Raw genomic sequence first — 19,259 nt, 5'->3', positions numbered from 1 at the left:
CCCTCGAGGATCCAACAAAAGTGTCACGTGAAGATCTTGAAAATCTTGGGTCATTTGGATGTTTATAAAGTTTTTAGTTGTAAATAATTTACGCTAGAAAAGAGTTTCAATTGTAAACATATTACATGCTATATTATTTGGCTCTGCTATTTTATTTTGCTTTTAAGTAGTAATCTGTTTTCAAGTAAGTATATTATGCATTGGATAACTTATAAAGTGTTTATAATATATAAATAGATATTCATACCATAGAGCTTGGGAAGTAACACATTCCAAAACCTGAAAATTACATTAGGACTTGATTTTATTTATTTATTTAAGCTCTAAGAGAACATTAAAACATGAACACATTAAATGAATTGGATGTTCACCACCCATCACAGCAGCCCAAATACAATTTGAAAGTTTTTAATGATGGACATCCCATGCTTCCCCCATGTGATCCATTTGATAATCAATAAGTTATATATATATATATATATATATAGAGAGAGAGAGAGAGAGCCATGCTCCCCTGCGCACCTACGCACATGCGCACCTTTGCACACGTGTCATGGGTGTCTAATCTGAACGGTCCATGTGATGCGGAATCCCATGAAACCTCACATGAGAAATTTTCACCCTAATCTAAAATTCTAGTGGGCCATAGCAAAGAAAAATGCAAATCAAGGGAGAAAACTGTTTTAATTTTTCATGGCCCATCAAAGTTCTAGATCAAAGTAAAACTTAGTCCTGGGGGGTTTCACGAGGTGCTTCTTCACATGAACGGTTCAAATTTTGGATCTACATCAACATATGATGGGTTCTCAAAAAAGTTCGTAAGTAACAGGTACGAACTGGTTCGCAGGTGAGCGTTTCCGTGTATATATATATATATATATATATATATATATATATATATATATATATATATATATATGTGTGTGTGTGTGTGCGCGCGCGGGCAGGCGCACCATAATAAAGCATCAAGGGAAGCACATGACAGACATATTGAGTATACCATGCACACTACAGCAGGCCCTACATATCTTCACCTATAACCCAAAACATGGCCTTTTACTAGTTTCATGGTACAGCTAAAATCTATAATGTGTATAACCTGTAGAGTTTTTACAGACAAATACAGGTATTTAAACAGCCTTGTAATTGGATGACATCTAATCCCCTTACAGCTTGAGGATTTTCAGGCATCCAAACGACCCCAGCGAGCGAGTACCCCTGGCCTTCACAGAGTAATCCTCTTCAGTCTTCCCACTGCAGATTTCTTCCGCCCGTCGTCCCCGCTGCTCAAAAGTTATTTACTACTCCCGCGGGACACCAGATCATAAGTGGACCGTGGTCAACCGTCAACTCCACTCGCACCTGGAAACTTGACACACGTGTTCCACATCTGATCCGCTGCAAATTCCTGATTTTCAAACGGGAAGGGGTTGGTGAGGTAGCGAGAGCCCGCTGAAAGATACAGAGGAGTAGGTGGGGGAAGACCTGTCTTTATATACCCATTTCCACCAAATCTCTCATTTCCATTTCCCATCTCCTCCATTTCAGACGTTCCGAAAGCAGAGATCAACTCTCCATGGCGACGTCTTTGTCGTCAAAACCCTTTCTCACAGCCACGAGAACCGACGGAATCTATGGCCTGGGATTCCAAGCTTCAGATCTCAGGAGATTATCCGCTCCGTCCGTACAGATCTCGATCCGACGCACTCCTGCTGCACGAAAGCTCGGTAAATTCATTCCCGTCTTCTATCGATTCCGATCTTCTTTTAGACATCCTCAACTGAATTCCTGATCTGGATTGTGGAATCTGTCTTTAGTTTGCCGTTTTGGACTTATTTTGGTCCTGATCTCTGCAAATTTCTAGGTTTTTGCTTGGAATTAGGATGTTGAATTCAATAGGCTTTGTAGAATTGCTTTAAATTCTGATTCGGTTGAACTCGGATCCATCTGAGATTTAAATCTAGGCCGCTGAATTCTCTGTTTTGATGTTAGAACTTGTTTTGTCCTGAAGTAGTTACATGACGAACTGATTTCTGAGGGATCTGATCCATTAGGAATTGCCTATGTGGAAGTTTTTGATCTGTTCTCAGTGTTGCTGCCAATTCAATCAAATAAGGCCACACGTGTGAACGAGGGCCTGTATTCCATTTTCATGTGTGGGTATGATGCGCGGGCCTGCCAAAGTCTACTTGACTTAATTTTTTATTGAACTACTGGTGTTCCCCCGCATTGAAACGGACAGATTGGAGACTGGACATTGGATCTAGTTACCCTCTCGACCGCCGGTTGCACTCAACATTTAGGCATTTTGTGAAAGGGTAGGGGTTAGCCCTTCCAAATGAATTATTTTTGCCTTGCGACAATAGACGTGCTTCTGCCGATTTAAGGACTTGTTCTTTCACCAGTACTTTAGCTCAATATTTCTTAAAGGAATAAAAAAATACATATAAATAAAAGAAGGCTAAGCAATGCCAATTTTATTAATATTTGAATGTATGGCCCATTACAATTGACAAAGTACTAAATATCTAAAGAAATAAATGAAAAGATAAATATCTAATACATCTATCAGAACAGACGATCGAGGCGGGTGGTCAGCAGGATGTGACTGGATTAGTATGAACAGTTAAATCAGAACTCAGTTGATCATGATCCTACGACTTAAGGTTGCGGATATTTAATCCACTCCTAAGGTACTGTAGTGGAAGCCACTAGGCAATAACAATCTATGCTAGAACTAGGCTATGTTATGTTAAGATAAATTGGACAAGTAAATTGTAAAGTAGATAGATGTGTTTGGCGTAGGGTTACGAGCTCTTCTTCGTATGTTCCTTTTTTAACTTGTTGAGGCGGCAAAACCCTTGCTGGGCTCTTCATTCAGGAGTTTCACGATCGGGGGAGATTGTTGAAGGGGCTTAGAGTGTCGTTTATCTCCCTCATCCCTAAGGTGGCGGGTGCTAGCTCCTTCTCCGATTTCAGACCCATTAGCCTGATAGGGAGTCCCTACAAAATTCTAACTAAAGTCCTTGCCTCTCGGCTTGCTAAGGTTATCAGCAACCTCATTTCGCCTTCTGAAAATGCCTTCATAAAGGGTAGACAAATCACGGATGCTGCGCTGATAGCAAATGAAGTCCTTCACTCCTACCATAGGTCCAATCTAAAAGGCATTTTCTGCAAATTGGATATAGCCAAGGCCTACGATCACGTTGCCTGGGACTTCCTTCTAGGTCGGATGGGCTTTGGGGCTAAGTGGAGAATGTGGATCGCTGCTTGCATTGGCTCAGCCCACTTCTCCATTATTCTTAATGGATCCCCCAAAGGTTTTTTCAAAAGCTCGAGAGGCCTGAGCCAGGGTGACACCCTCTCTCCTCTCCTTTTTCTGATTGTGGCAGAGGCGTTGTCTGTTATGCTAACCAGAGGCCAGCAACAGGGGCTTCTTTGCGGAATTGCGATGCGTGGTCTTCCCAACCCGATCACTCACATCCAATTTGCGGACAACACTTTGATCTTTTCGGAAGAGTCGGCGAAATGTATCGACAATCTCCTTATTTCCCTTCGTTGCTTTGAAGCGGTCTCCGGCCTCAGGATCAACATGTCCAAATCTAAGATAATGGGTATCAACGTTACCTCTCCCTCCCTTCAGACCTATGCAGACACTCTTGGTTGTCAGTTCGCCACCTTCCCAACGTACTTCGTTGGCCTTCATCTCTCTGTGGGCCGGCCGCTGAAAACCATGTGGGAAAAAATCATCAGCAAGTTTCAAAAGCTTCTCGCTACCTGGAAATGCCGTTATTTATCTATGGGTGGTCATCTCACTCTTATCAAAGCTGCTCTGTCTAGCCTTCCCCTCTATTTCATGCCCCTTTTCAGGTGTCCAGGTCAGGTGCTTAAGGTCATTGATAAAATCAGAAGAGATTTTCTGTGGTTTGGTAAAGAAAATCAGAGGAAGTTTCACTTGCTGGACTGGAATGACGTCTGCAAGGTCTTTAAGGAAGGTAGGGCAAATGTGAAAAATCTGAAATTGATGAATTCTGCGTTACTTGGGAAATGGGTCTGGAGATTCGCTACTGAGAAGGACGCTTTGTGGGCGCTAATAGTCAAAGGTAAGTATGGCTCATCTCAAGGGGACTGGTGGCCTAAAGACGCCCCGATTTACAACGTTTCCCATATCTGAAAATGTGTCATCAAAGAGAAATCCTCTGTCATCCAGCATACCATGTTCGAGTTGGGCGATGGATCTTCTATTCGTCTTTGGGAAGATCGTTGGCTCAGGGATCAGCCCCTCAAATTTCAATTTTTGCAAACATATCGGTCGTACCCTTCAAAAGACTCCCTTATCATTAACTGCTACTCTATCTCGTTTGGTCACATTGTGTGGGACATCAAAACCTTCAGAAATCTAAACGATACCGAGGCTTCGAAGTTTGCAGCTCTCATGGAGTGCCTAATTCGTTCGGCTCCCCTCAGTAATCAGCACGATAGCCTTCTCTGGCAGTTGGAGAAGTCGGGCCATTTTTCAGTCAAATCATTGTACGCTGCCTCCAGCCCTGCGAATCATCACGTTCAAGAAGCGTCCCCTTTCATCTGGAAGTATCCGACCCCTCTTAAGTTTATCTGTTTTGCTTGGCTAGCTGGTCGTAACAAAATTCTCACTGTTGATAATCTCCTCAAGAGAGGAATGCAGATAGTTAACATCTGTCTTTGCTGCATGCGTCCCCTTCATGTCTACAATTCTGATCGACTTCTGTCAGCATTTTTCTGTTTCCTAGTGTACTCCTGACTCGGCGGGAGGCTTGCTTTCTACTTGGAATGGGCAGAAAGTTGGGAAGATCAAATCCATCATTTGGTGTTTGTCAATTATCGCTATTTGGTGGGCTGTTTGGGAGGAAAGAAACAATCGCTGTTTCAACAATGTTTCCTCGTCCGCCTTGGTGGTTGGAACGAGGGCTAAAAAGTTGGTGATCGAATGAGCTTGTAATGTTAAGGACTTAAGGGCTTTTGAATTGTCTTTCCTAGGTTGTTAGGGTTGGTTTGCCATCTCGGTAGCGTTGCCCTTTTCCCTATTTTTGTTTTTTCTCTTTTTCTTTCTTTTCTCCTCCCGCTGTTTTCTCCTTCCCTCTTTTAATGATAGTTGATGTTGCTTTTTTAAAAAAAAAAAACCCTCGCTGGGTTTCCCTTAATGATCTTGGATCCTTTGCATTTATGGCGTGTGTTCTAGATAGGGAAATCTCCTGGACGGATTCGAAACTACAAGCTTCTCGGATCTTCTTCTCATAGTTGATCTTGCTATGGATATCTTCATCGCCCACTAAATGGATTCAAGATCAGGCCTGGGAACGTTAAAATCCCTCTAATGAGGACAACCAGGCCGAGGCCAGGGAACCTCAAGGGCTGATCCCGAACCTCAAACAAATCATGGCCAATCAACATCTCTTTAGACTCCCTGTCTCTTCCGCTTCGAGGTGTTGGACGGTCCAAATTGAACCACCTTTTGCATTTAATCTTAGGCATTTGTTCCTTGATGGTTTGGAATGCTGGAGAGATTAGATGGACAAGATCTATCACATCTTGATCTCCCAAGCTCTTGATCCCAATTGAACCACGCCCACAGGATTGGGTCCTCGAGCTCTCCCATTCTCTTTTTTTTTTTTTTCTAATCAATGTACGGCTTGGGACTTGATCTGGCTAATGCGTCTATCTCTCCTAATTTGGTTCTAAACCATAGCCGGGTTCACTTGGATATCAGTTTGATCTCCTAATATTCAAAACCTTCTGGAACGCTTCAGACTCTCCAAACGTCTCTGGGAAGATCTCCCATTTTGGAAGGATTGTAAGAGATGGCATCACTGAGTGTATCATAACCAGATATATGATAAGAACCGTTCTCTCGATGGAACTCTTATAAACGTGTTGGGCACGCTGCCTCATTAATTGCCATGATAAACATAGCCACGTGGTATCCGTCGATACGTCCTCTTAAAGGCAAGCATAAGGGTCTATGCCTCTGCATTAATAATAGAATGCGTAACGCCAAAGGAAGATCAAATGAAGATCTCGGGCGAGAGTAGGATTTCTACCAATTCTAGCCTCGTAGTGTCAACACGTGGCAACCTTTGATCGGTCGACGTTAGGGCACCAAAAATGGGTGTAAACACTCAGTCTCTATTGTTTTGAACTGTTTTGCATTGTGATTTTCTTACTTAACTATGCTATTTGCAAAGTTCCAATCTACTCTTTCTGAGCTACAAGATAAAGAAAGACTGGCTTCAACTGCCAAATGCATGTGCGTGCGCGTTTTACCTTACGGTCTGTTTGGTTAACCATTTACCACAGTAAATGCTGGTAAATGGGTAATAATTATTTACCATTTTAAGTTCATTTAAGCCACTTAGATGATGTGGACAAATACACTAAAATCAAATAGGAGAAAACGATACAACATTTTTGGGGCCCACTTTAATGTATGTCTGATCCACACAGTCCATTTGTTTTATCGGCTCAAGTTAGGGAATGAGGCAAATTCAAAGCACATGTGGACCACACCACAAACTACAATGGGAATGGAACACCTACTGTTGGAAACTTTTTGTGGGCTGACCTTATGAACAGGTTGGATGACAGATACACACCATTGTGGGTCCTGCACAAATTTCAGTTTTTAATTGTGGATGTCATTATCCCCCTTGTTTCCTATGTTGTGGTCCACTTGGGCATACAATATGCCTCATTTTTGGGCTCATTTCCTAGAATGAGCTACTAAAACGGATGGATGGTATGGATTGGAAACATACATCACGGTGGGGCCCACAGATTTTACAAAGGCAATCATATCTAATGAAATTTCGGTTTTCAAGACAGAATTACCTTCCTAATTTCCCTCCAATCCAAATGGATGTTAAAAGTAATCATTATGATATTCCTAGCATTTACTATGGTAAATGGTTAACCAAACAGGCCCTTAGTAATAAGCTTTGAAGCCATGCTGAAAAAGAAACGTATGAGCGAGCTAGCATATTTTACCTTAGTAATAAGCTTTGAAGCAGCCATCAATCTTAGGCTTGAAAGTTGTTTTTCATTGCAATTTTGTTACTTAACCATGCTATTTGCAAACTTCAGGTCATTGTTTCAGTCTTTTCATCTGAAATTTTCGGTATTGGCTGTTGAATCATTCTTGGTTTCGGTACTTAATACTGTTTGAGATCGTAACTTGGTTTGGTGGCACTTTCTGCTTCAAGATCTATGTCTTTGTTGCATTTCTCATCTAAATTCTTCTATTGCAGTTCTTGAATGTTCATTGTTTTGTTACAAACTTACACCAGTTTCAGTTCTGGTTTACTTGGGTGATTAATGCGGCTAGATCAAGAAGAAACTAATTGCAATGAAATTCAAGTAGAGAAATGCAACTTATTGATGTTCAAAACCCACACAAGTGTGGGAAGGTCCGCATATAGCAAGTCGAGAAAATAAGCAATTACAGTGAGCAAGTGTAACAGCCCTCTCGTCTTGTACTAGAGATCACAACTCTCTCCCAACACTATTGTAGAGAAACAAAGAAATTTTTCCCAAAGAGAAGTATAATTTATCTCTGTTATTTCATTGGGCCTGCCCCTTATTTATAAGGAGAGGTTTACAAGGTCTCATTCTTGAGATAAATTCCTAGCACAACCTAAAGGATCTAAAAATAGAATTCTTTTCTAGCAAAGATCTCTAAAATAAGAAATCTAAAAACATATTTCCTAACACAAGAATATATATATATATATATATATATATATATATATATAGAGAGAGAGAGAGAGAGAGAGAGAGAGAGAGAGAGAGAGAGAGAGAGACTCACGTGCCATGGTCCCAAAATCCGAACAGTCCATGTGATGCGGCACCCCATGAAACCTCTAGGGATCAATTTTCACCCTGATCCAAAACTCTGGTGGTCCATAGAAAAGAGAGATGAAAATCAAGGAAGGATACTATTTTCTTTTGCCATGGCCCACCAAAGTTTTGGATTAGGGTAAAAGCTAGGCCTTGAGGGTTTCATGGGGTGCTGCATCACGTGGACCGTTTAGATTTTGGGCTCACATCACGTGTGATGAGTTCTCACGAGAACTGGTGTGCAGCTGAGCATTGGGGGCTGTGTGTGTGCGCGCGCGCGCCCATGTGCGTGTGCGTGTGGAAATTGAGTGTTTTCTTTCTTCTGTTTTTCTTTATCTAGAATGCTGATTTTAATTCATTTCATAATTTTAATTTTCATCCATAGTTCTTGAACTAGCTGATACAATTGCTTTTGGTTGCAACTGTTTATGGATATGGGTGTTTTGGAGGGCTTCCTAATATCATGCATCCTCTCCATTGCATTCATGCAGGGTCTGTTTGGTTGTTGTGGAATTCATTACCTGGTTTCTATGCTTTCTAGGGAATTGTTTGGTTTGCACACTGGGTTTTTTGGGGGAAGCCTGGGAAAAGTATTCTGTTGTAATTCCCAGGTTTTCCATTCCCTATCTAAATGATTGGGCAAGATTTTTTTAGAAACCTGAGGAATGGAATTCCTGGGGAATGTAAAAACCAACAAAAAAGTGCAAACCAAACTTGTTTTTCCATTTAAAAAAGAAAAAAAGAAACTAGGGAATTGTTAGGTGAGAAAAAAACAACAACCAAACACCCCTGTGGTGTGTTATTTTTTTCTTCAGACTTTCTTGTTGTAAAATTTCATACTTTTACTAACCATGGGGAGGGTATTGGATATCATTTACATCATGCATCAAATTTTATTTTTTTTCCTTAGACTTTCTTGTCTTAAAATTTCATTCTTTTACTAACCATGGGGAGTGGGGATTGGATATCATTTATGTCATGCTGTTATTTGCTGGTCTCTTTCTCCACTTATTTAGCCATGTACCATGCTTGATATCTAATTGGGACTAGACATAGGTGCTTTATTTGTTTTCCACCTTTATCTGTTCATGATTTGAAATGTGTAAAATCTTACATGCTGTACTTAAAATGCCAGAGGTGCAGGCTAGCACTGGAAATTCATTTGGGACCTTGTTCCGCATTACAACATATGGAGAATCTCATGGAGGAGGTGTCGGGTGTGTTATTGATGGATGCCCTCCTCGGGTTCCCCTTTCAGAAGCTGATATGCAAGTAGAACTTGATAGAAGGTATTCCTTTTAACATGTCAGATTCTTCGTCACAAGTACACTGTTATATTGGTGCAACTAGATCTAGTATCAAGTTATTAGCAGTTCATTTGCTTCCTTGGTGGCGAACACGTGCATCGAGAATGGACACTACTTGCAGGGCTGTTAAATGTCAATGGACGGGGTTTGCCCGTCAAGCTTCCTGGCCAAGCCCACCACTGGTCAGGCATGGGTTTATTTGTTAGGCCTATGGGCTGACTCAAGCAATATTTTTGGTCCTGAAAATAGATCTACTTGGCCTGGGATTATATTTAACAACCTTCCCGTTTTCAAGGCTCGGTCTGAGCCCAAATCTAGGCTTATTTTCATAACCAATCTTGAAAAGTTTCGGGCCAACGAGCCAGGTTACGGACTAAATGTAAATGGGCTGGACCCTGGCTGACTTCTCCCTGGCCCAGCCCAGCCTGTGGACAGTCCTGGCTGCTTGCAGCTATACCTTTGTGTGGTAGATTCACTGTATCTATATTGGTGTCCATTTTACTTATGGAAACTTTTGGTTTTAGCAATATCTATTGATATTTTCTCTCATTTGTTCTTTTGTCAAACCAGTACTCTCTTTCCTCTTCTTTAACCAGGACCCTCTGTCCTCTCTAACAAATTACATCCATTTCTCTTTTGTTATTATTCTTCTTTCATCTCATGCAAATAGCAATAAAAATGGGGCAAAACTAATTCGAAAGGGGTTTCTTCTAACTCAACAGCAACACATTTTTATCATCCCTGGACTACTGACTTCTTTTTCACTCTCCTACTCATTTGCTATTTGACTAGATCTTCAATTTAAATTTTATGATAAATTATTAATGCACTTCATTTCCAATTTTGTACCTTAATTCTGTATCCATTTTTATCGTCCCTGGACTACTGATTTCCTTTTCCCTGTAAAACTCAATGCTCTATGCTATCATTCTATCAATGGTCTCATATAGAGATATGGGCCACCATTTTTTTCTCATCTTACCTTTCTGCAGAAACTTGGGGTCGTCTTTTAAATGGTAAAACTTCTACTATGAGCTGCCCCACCAGACATCAACCTTCCCATTTTCCCAGGCTCTTGAAAATAGGCCATGGCAGAGGCCCAAATTGACACTATCCCACCCAGTATAAACCTCCAATCGAATTGTTACATACACCCACGCCTCGAAGGATGAGCAAGCAGAATCATGGAGGGGCAGTGGCAAGACAAACCATAAGTACAGAGCACCCACACGCATGAGGGGTCATGCCTGAGTAGTTGGCTGAAAAATATCAAGAAGCCCATTACTAATGTTTACCAACACTGTTCACATGCCAACATGGTCATGACTCACATTATGCCTTAGCACAAGTATTACATGTTACCTGCAAAGGGGAATTTTCAACAACGGATGTTTATTGCATGCAATGAGAGACAAGCCTCCGAGGATGAACTTAAAGCTTCATCAGCAGGAAAGAAGGAAAGAAAGAAAAACAATATCATTCCAAAATCTGATCAAAACCTGTAGTTGTCCTGGACAGGGACTTCTACTGGCTGGATCTGGCCAGACTGGAAAGTACAAGGACTGGTCAATGTACATGTATGACATGTACAGTGGATATGGACGCACTGCTGATTTTACTAACCAGTTTAGCAAATTCATACTGTAGTTTAGCCCATGCAACTCGAGAGATGCCAAGGTGATTTGTGCAAACCAAATCGAAGAGGTGACTTGCTGTCCATGTGCCAACTTGGCAGCCGTCTGTGAGATTCAGGCCATCATTTTTATTTTGTAATGTATCTAAATATGCTGCTGGTGTCTCCTTATTTCATCGAGATATCTTCATTTTTTCTCAGTTATTGTGGTTTTTTATAAATGAGAAAAATGGGAGTTCTGCATCACATATTGCTGATAAATCCCTATTTAACATAGCGTCTGTCTGGTTAATGATAAATTTTATTTGGCCAATGTTTTTATCTATGGATAGGGCTTCCAAGTGCCCAAAATACTATTCATTTTCTAATAACTGGGATGAAATTAAAAATACGAATATTGGGCTTTTCAATAAGCGAAAAAGAAGAAGAAGATGATGATGATGAATATGTTCAAGTTTTAACTCCAAAATTAATGTCTCCAGGAGGCCAGGGCAGAGCCGAATAACTACTCCAAGAAAAGAGACTGATACATGTCAGATTCTTTCAGGCGTTTCTGAAGGTCGTTGTTGCTGCTTCTTTTTTTTGTTTTTTCAGTCACTGCTTTCTTGCATGCTATGTGGTGTATTTGCCATTCCTCTCAGAGTAATCTGTTGACTGATGCAGAATATGTACTGCAGGAATGACTACAGGAACCCCAATCCATGTCTATGTACCAAATACCGATCAAAGAAGTCATGTGAGTGTCTCTTGGAACTGGGGGCTTCCTTAATATGAGGTCTCAAGTTTCATAAGTTCCAAAGCAAAACCCCTCATGATCACCATCTATTGTCTTGCATCTTCATGCTTTCTGAATTTTCAAATCATTCCCATCCGCCAACTTTTGCAGGATTACAGTGAAATGTCAATAGCATATAGGCCTTCTCATGCTGATGCCACGTATGATTTTAAATATGGTGTGAGATCAGTACAGGTAACCTCATGTTCCCACCTGTTATGATGGCTCATTGGAACCAAATTCTTTAGATGATTGGGTGTATAAACATCATTGTAAAACTTGTTCCAAATGGAATTGTAGGGGGGTGGCAGATCTTCAGCTAGAGAAACCATTGGGAGAGTTATACCTGGAGCTGTTGCAAAGAAGATTCTCAAGATGGTGTCAGGAACTGAGGTGCATTTATTAAGTTGCTAAGTGCAACTATCTTTTATTGATATGATTTCAGCTGGGTCCCTTTTCCATAAGTTGTTGTACCCTATCTTCGCCCCAAATCCCGAATTAATATGCAATTCAACGCATAGTGAATGTCTTATGCATGCATGTAGGTGTAGTGCATATCATCTTTAGCAGCTTGTCCATATGTTTTAATACTATTGATTTATTGTTTTTGTTTGAACTTGTCTACTTGCGCATGAGGCAATTTTATATTTTCTCGTTTAGGGTACTAATGTTCTGGTCTGATCTTTTTGTTTATTTTGTGTAATTAAACATGTTTTTGTATTATATCTTGCTACTAATTGATGAGGACATCACTACATGTACACCTTTGTGTACATATCAGAGGAGGCGGGTCGCACCAATTTCCCTGTGGCTAGGCGAGTACCCGTGACCGTGTTGATGACCCTTTGTGCATGTGCAAGCACCTGGAAGACCCCATACTGGGAAAATGCACATGGGCTGTTTTATAGAGTGATCCAGACCATTGGATTGGATGGACGTGATGATCGGGCCGTTGGATCACATGATCGGGCTGTTGATCGTGGATTGTCCACACTAATTTTTCTTAGATTTTATCAACTTATAGGATTTAGTTTTGCTGATATTATATTTGGACACCATTATGAGTGTTTTTAGTTGATTTAGTTAGACTGGATATTTTTGTGAAAATTTACAAAATAGGGTGTTTATTGTAATTTTTGAACTTTCTTGAAGCTATAAAAGAGGGTGGGCATGTGAACCTCTCCCTCATTGGATTTTGTGCTTAAAAAAAAAAAAAAAAGCTCTTGCTTTCTTCTTCTTCCATCTTCATGCGATTTGAAGATACTTTCATGCAATTTGGAAGGAAGATTGGTGCGAGGCTAATCTTCATCAACGGAGGTGCGAGGTCTCCATCTATCCCGACACCATCTCTTTTTCCCTCCATTAGGTATTTTCTTCAAGTTCTTCGATTTTCTCATCATAAGCCCTCATCTTTTCCTAAACCCATCTTTCATTTACATATCTACAATCCCAAACCCTAACCGACCTAAACCCGTCCATCTCATGCCACACTTGTGACCATATGGCCACACGTGTGAATCCTTCGACCTAAAACCATTTTCTTCCATTCCTGAAACCCTTACCCTAAAAATCATAACTTTTCTCCTTTTCCAAATTACCCAAACCCTAATTTTTACCCTACGTTGTATTAGGTTTTTTACTTTGAAATAGATTATATCCTATGTTAATTGGACATCCCTATATCTATTAGATCCTAGTTGCTTTTTTTTTAATGATCTTGTGTGACGATGTTGGTAACTTAGGCTATGATTATGCATGATGTTCTTTTGGTTTTTATGGGATTCGTGATTATTATGGCAATGCTTGTGTTTTATTGTTAATTGTCATAATTCTACTACTTGATCTCACATGTTATTTGGTTCATGCATCAGTCCTACATCACTAATGCATCCACAAGATTACATGCATGGATAGGTACTGATTGACTACTTGTCATGCATTGCATCCATCCCTGCTTAAATATTCTTGATGATTTTCAGGTTTTGGCATATGTATCTCAAGTGCATAAAGTTGTACTTCCAGAGGGTGTGGTTGACAATGAGGTTGTAACACTCGAACAGGTTAGAAACAGTTTTTTCTTTTTCTTTCTCTCTCTCTCTTTTTTTTTTTTTTCTCTCTTCTCTCTTGATGAGGTTTAGCTAATACTGCTATTGTTGCAATTTCCTAAGAATCTTCCTATATGAATTTCTCCCAGGTAGAAAGTAATATTGTTAGATGTCCAGATCCTGAATATGCTGAGAAGATGATTAATGCCATCGATGCCATCCGAGTGAGAGGGGACTCTGTTGGTGGTGTTGTGACATGCATTGTGAGGAATGTCCCACGTGTAAGTATTCAGTTCAATTCCTTCTCTCCTGAGTAGACTCACAAAGCCTCCTTTCAAGCATATATACATTTCTCATCATGTTTGGAAATAATCCAAGTCAGCAGTTGTCTAATAAAGATGACCCCTTTGGTTATAGGGGCTTGGTTCACCTGCCTTCGATAAACTTGAAGCTGAGCTTGCTAAAGCTGTCATGTCATTGCCAGCAACCAAGGCATTTGAAATTGGTAGTGGATTTGTAGGTACAGAAACATGTCTTTGAGCATTGATTGGTTGTGAATAGAAAAGCAGAAACAGACTGTTTATAATTTAGTCGTTATCTTCCAACAACCATTTCAACTTCTATCTTCAAGAGATCATTGGCTATTATGGGTTCATGATTTTATTCATGGTGTAACTAATTTGTCTGTGGCAATCTATGCAGGTACTTTTATGACAGGAAGTGAGCATAACGATGAGTTCTATACTGATGAGGATGGAAAAATCCGAACAAGAACAAATCGTTCGGGTGGGATACAGGTATTTTCTGTTCCCATTCTTTCTTTTTTCCTTTTCTTTCTCACTATTCCATTAAGATTCAAACTTCTAAAGTGCTACCTGGGTTTCCATGCATTTTTTTCTAATTCTTGCAGGGTGGAATATCAAATGGTGAAACAATAACCATGAGGATAGCTTTCAAGCCTACTTCTACAATTGCAGTGAGTTGGACTCCCTGATAGAACACTTGTATATTCCGCATGGATTGAAAAAAGGAACTCTATTTCAGTCTGACAGCTAAATCTTTGAGTTTGCTTATGGGACTCATTATGCGACACTTGCAGAGAAAACAACACACAGTGACCAGAGACCGACATGAGACTGAACTTATTGCACGAGGACGCCACGATCCTTGTGTGGTCCCTCGAGGTCTGTTCAGGAAACTTCCTTCATAGGGAAACTCCCCTCTGTCATTTGCTTTCTTGGTCTGCATTTAAACTAATTAAATATCATGGAAGAAGATTCATGCTAATGATTGCTTTCTGGTGTTGCAGCTGTGCCAATGGTGGAAGCCATGGTCGCTTTGGTTATTTTGGATCAACTGATGGTGCAGTATGCACAATGCCAGCTACTACCCATCAACCCTTGCCTCCAAGAACCTGTGGAGTCAACAAAGCCTGACGCGTCTGGCCTTCCGCTTTGAAGGGTGAGTTGTGAGCTTTCTCTGATTTTAGTTAAAGTTTTTCCAAGAAATCCCTGTAATCCGTACACAAGTAGCAGAGGACTATGATTTCAAGGACTGAGTTGTCTGCCTTTGCTTAGCAGCCACAAACAAAGGTGTGGGATTGCAATGATATGTTGTAGGTAAGGTGTCCCAGATCGGTTACCTATCAGCCGATACGTAACAGTAACGGCAGTTACCGTTACACAATACCAGGCTAAAACGGGGAGGTCCAGAAAAAACAAACCAAAACGACTGCTACGGTGTTGTAACGGCCGTTACGGTCCCACAACAGTCATTATGTACAATAACCCTAAAAAAAAAAAATAAAAAATAAAAAAAAAAAAAAAAAAAAGAAGAAAAAGAAAAGGAAAAAACCCGATTCTTCTTCTTCCGCACCGCTACTGCGGCAGCCCACCCCTCTCTCTCTTGTTTTCTCCTTCTCTCCTTTTCACTTTCTTTCCCTCTCATTCTCGTTGAACTTTGTATTGCTTTATGTGATGTTGTCTAAGTTCTTGAGTTCGGTTTCATTATCATAAGCACCATGTTGAATAAAGCTGCTCACACGGGACAATCAATTGTCGATTTGAGTTGTCCATTCATTCATCCAACTAGGGGCAAGCATGGGGCAAAAATCACACCAATCGGAGGTTCCCAAACATCTGATTAATAGCATGGAAAATGGAAGGTCCAGATTGAGTGGAAAAACAAAATAGGTCTAATCATGATCTCGAAACATCTATCCGATAGATCACCCTTTGTATTGCTTATGCTTCCAAAGTAGCACTTTAATTTGATGATCCTAACCATGCGATCGATGGCTCATAAAAAACGAACAATTCTAACAAATGGGCCTCATTCAGAGGGTTATGATCATCTGGCCAACGCGGTTCTTGCATTGTGGCTTGGTCTAATGGTACTATTGAATGGATAGTCTAGTGATGTAGGACCGATGTATGACGCTAAACCAAAAGTAGAGATCAATCAGCAAATTAAGTTAATTATTTAAAAGTCATAAGCATGCTAAAGCCATCACACATCTCATGATCCTAAGAAGAAAATATGAAGACTTCAAGCCTAAATTAGCAAGCAACGTCCCGCATGAACAATAAATACAAGAAACAAGGATCTAATAGATGCAAGGACATCCAAATTGCATGGGGATATAAGTCTATTTTAAGAGGGAAAACCTAATACTACCTAGGGCTTGCTAGATTTAGATACAGGTAAGGCTAGGGTTAGGGAAATTTTGGGAAAAGATGAAATTGGGGCTAAATTGGTTAAGGGAATTGATGGATTTAGGTATTGGTAAAGGGGGAATTAGGGTTTGGATGAGAGGAAATTAGGGATTTGGGTCAATTAGGTAAATTAGAGATCTATGGTTTGGGAATTTGGGGAAATTGGAGGATTTGAGAATCTAGGGTTTAGGGTGAAGGCTGATAGGGTTTTGATGGGGAATCCAAGGGATGTAAGGGTGAAGAGAAGATGGGTCGTACGGCTAGCCCTACGAGTTCACACGTGCGGCCGTACAGTCACAAGTTTGGGCTAAATGGGGCTGGCCATACAGCCCATCTTCTCTTCCCCCTTACCACCCCCCCCCCCCCCAAAAAAAAGCCAATTTGGGGATTTTAGGGCATTGCAGAATGGGGAATTTTAGGGCTTTTGAATCTTCCACATTCAAATGAGGTCTTCCCATATGCGAAATTGGAATTTTAGAGCTTTGGGATTTCCCCTCGTCTGTGGCGTTTCTTACTTTGATTAGGCTATTGAATCTTCCAGATTCGAATGTGGAATTTCCAAATTCGAAATGGGGATTTTAGGCCGGAATGGAGGATTATCTAATTAGGGTATTGGAATTTTCTAGATTTGAATGTTGACCTTTAAATGGGGATTTTAGGGTGTTAGAATTTTTCAGATTCAAATGTGGCCTTTCGAGATTTGAAATGGGGATTTTAGGGCTGTTTTGGTGGTGAATGATTTATTTGTATACGCACCATCCTCTAATGGCGGGCAGTACCCATGGCCCGATTTTGGGATTTTTTTTTTTGGGTGTGCACTGGCCTTTTTTTGTTTCAAATTTTTCTCACGGTTTGATGTAGTTTTTCCGTTCAGTCTTGGTGGAACACAACTTTATTGTCTTTCGCGGCTGTCAGCTTGATTATGGTGGAACCCGATTTTGGGGCTTTCAATAGAAATTGAGCATCATTCGGGAATGCTCCATGCTTTAATTGGAAATCCTGTAATTTTTTTGTGTGGGAAACTCCAAACTAGTGAATCTAATAAAATTCTTCTTTTTACTGATGAACGAATAATATACACTATGGATTACAAATTGGCTAATCAAGTTAAGCCAATAGATTATATAGGCAATCAAGCAAGTTGTTTGGTCCTAAAATCCAAGACATCACGAAATATAGTCTCTTCTACAAATGTCCCATGAATGTGATATTGTTGAAGCCTTTAAGAGTTTCACTAATTTGAAATTAATTATATTGCTTTTACACTAACTGTTGAAACTTGTGTTTAATATGATCACAGAATTGCAATTTCTTTTGTTGGTGCAACAAGTGTGAGCCAGGCCAAGTAGCACCTAAGTTGAGTCACGAAGATGTGAAGGAGCTTGAACTCTTGAAAAGAGAGCTTGAGGCTAAGGAGCATGATCTGTTGAAAAAAGAGCTAGAGATCGTGAAAAAAGACTTAAAAAGTGATTAAAAATAAATAAATAAATAAAGAACTGAATCTAATTTGGATGTCTGAAGACTTGGAGCATCGACTAAATAGCTTGTCAATTGCAACCGATTATGATGTTAACATTAACGTCAATGTCAACAAAAGATGCTTGTAATTCTCTATGCTAAAGCTCTTTTTCATTGTTTGGGCTAGTTTTGAAGAAATGTTTAGGATTAGAATGTTATTTATCTTGTTAAACAGTCCATTAGTTGGGCACTTATATCAATTTTGAGGCATCTATCTGGAGGATTTGATTTGATCCATTCTGTCTTCTATTGGTCCATTCTTCTTATTGATAACTGTAATTGGAGGATTTGATTTGATATATTGCGTCTGTCGTCCTGATTTTCGATTTCACCATGAACATATGGCCATAAACCTGATGGATGGGGTGGATTTCATGCCTTGTTTTCCATGTGACGCTCAGTCAGTAGCAGGGTGTGCAAATGACTTGAAACCAAAACTTGAATTTAGTGGTATATGCGGTTTGAAGCAGAGGAAGTGAAGATTGTGGCCCTTGGTACTGGGTTGGATAGTTGCCGTGTAACGTCTTAATTTTCTCTTCATCTTCACTGAGGGCAGTTTGTATGTTTGTTACAGAAATTGCATTAAGTTTCTGTTCCATGGCTGCGGACATCAATTGATTAGCAATTCAGTGAACAAATTCATGATTTTCACCCTTATTAGTACTTGTATTCTCATGTGAACTAATTTTCAATCAAAAGACTTTTAAATTAAATGATAAAATACAAATGGTAGATGCTTAGACTAAAGCTGCTTCTACCAAAATTCTATCTTAAGAAAACCCATTTCCCACATAGGTAATTTTTATTGTCTTGGTGATTGTCAGGATAATAGAACATACACTTTTTTTTTTCTTTTCTTTTCATGCAAAGGGTGTGGAACATGGGTATGAAATCTCTGAACTATTGTGCAACACAAATTCATCCATTCATTGCCTTAAATGGGCCATTTGGACTAAGAATGATTCTGGGAAGTTGATGTATAATAACAGTAAATTCATGAATATAACAACTGGATGTGAATTTGAAATTCATCGCAGACAACATGCCTGTTGCATATCTATGTCAATAGACTTGCACGTCTTGTAAGAAGATAAAAAGAGAACTCAGGACGGCTGTGATCATGAAATGAGCAGACCGGTAAGAAAGAAAGATTCAAATCCATATAATGAAAGAAAAATCAACAAAACAAGCTCAAGAACTCTTCTAATTTCTCCCCGCCACCACACACACACACACACACACACACACAAAAAGAAGAAGAAGAAATTAAAGAATCATTGATATAGAATTTGTTTAGCCAATCAAATGGCAATTCAAATGACAACTGTATATGACAATTCAATCTCGAAGTCTGGTTCAAATTACGTCAACTAAAGCTCTGCAAGCTTCTTTTTCTTC

At 40.0% G+C, this 19,259-nt stretch overlaps 1 protein-coding gene across 2 annotated transcripts; it reads left to right on the top strand.

Moving 5' to 3' along the window:
- The first annotated feature begins 1,185 nt into the window (after positions 1–1,185).
- LOC131245970 (chorismate synthase, chloroplastic-like) lies at positions 1,186–18,098 on the top strand. 2 transcript variants are annotated; one of them, XM_058245810.1, is made up of 14 exons: positions 1,190–1,727; positions 9,005–9,158; positions 11,292–11,368; positions 11,487–11,545; positions 11,696–11,779; positions 11,885–11,977; positions 13,564–13,644; positions 13,779–13,910; positions 14,047–14,149; positions 14,332–14,426; positions 14,540–14,605; positions 14,729–14,813; positions 14,939–15,090; positions 17,644–18,098. In XM_058245810.1, exons 1-13 carry the CDS (start codon positions 1,577–1,579, stop codon positions 15,085–15,087), a joined length of 1,329 nt encoding a protein of 442 aa, XP_058101793.1. In that variant the 5' UTR covers positions 1,190–1,576; the 3' UTR covers positions 15,088–15,090; positions 17,644–18,098. The 2 variants fall into 2 exon arrangements, with proteins under 2 accessions (XP_058101802.1, XP_058101793.1); XM_058245819.1 differs by lacking the exon at positions 17,644–18,098 and having other exon boundaries at positions 1,186–1,727; positions 14,939–15,091.
- Positions 18,099–19,259: the final 1,161 nt, after the last annotated feature.

Source organism: Magnolia sinica, chromosome 1 (genome assembly GCF_029962835.1).
Source record: "Magnolia sinica isolate HGM2019 chromosome 1, MsV1, whole genome shotgun sequence".
Taxonomy (NCBI): Eukaryota; Viridiplantae; Streptophyta; class Magnoliopsida; order Magnoliales; family Magnoliaceae; genus Magnolia; species Magnolia sinica.
The sequence above is the reverse complement of the archived record's forward strand: the minus strand, read 5'-3'. Positions and strand labels throughout refer to the sequence as shown.

Bases quoted from the DNA above. Each gene is read 5' to 3' on its own strand.
- LOC131245970 (XM_058245810.1), top strand. From the start codon at position 1,577: ATGGCGACGTCTTTGTCGTCAAAACCCTTTCTCACAGCCACGAGAACC. The intron at 11,369-11,486 runs GTCGTTGTTGCT...TATGTACTGCAG, and splicing joins TCTTTCAGGCGTTTCTGAAG to GAATGACTACAGGAACCCCA. The intron at 11,978-13,563 runs GTGCATTTATTA...GATGATTTTCAG, and splicing joins AGATGGTGTCAGGAACTGAG to GTTTTGGCATATGTATCTCA.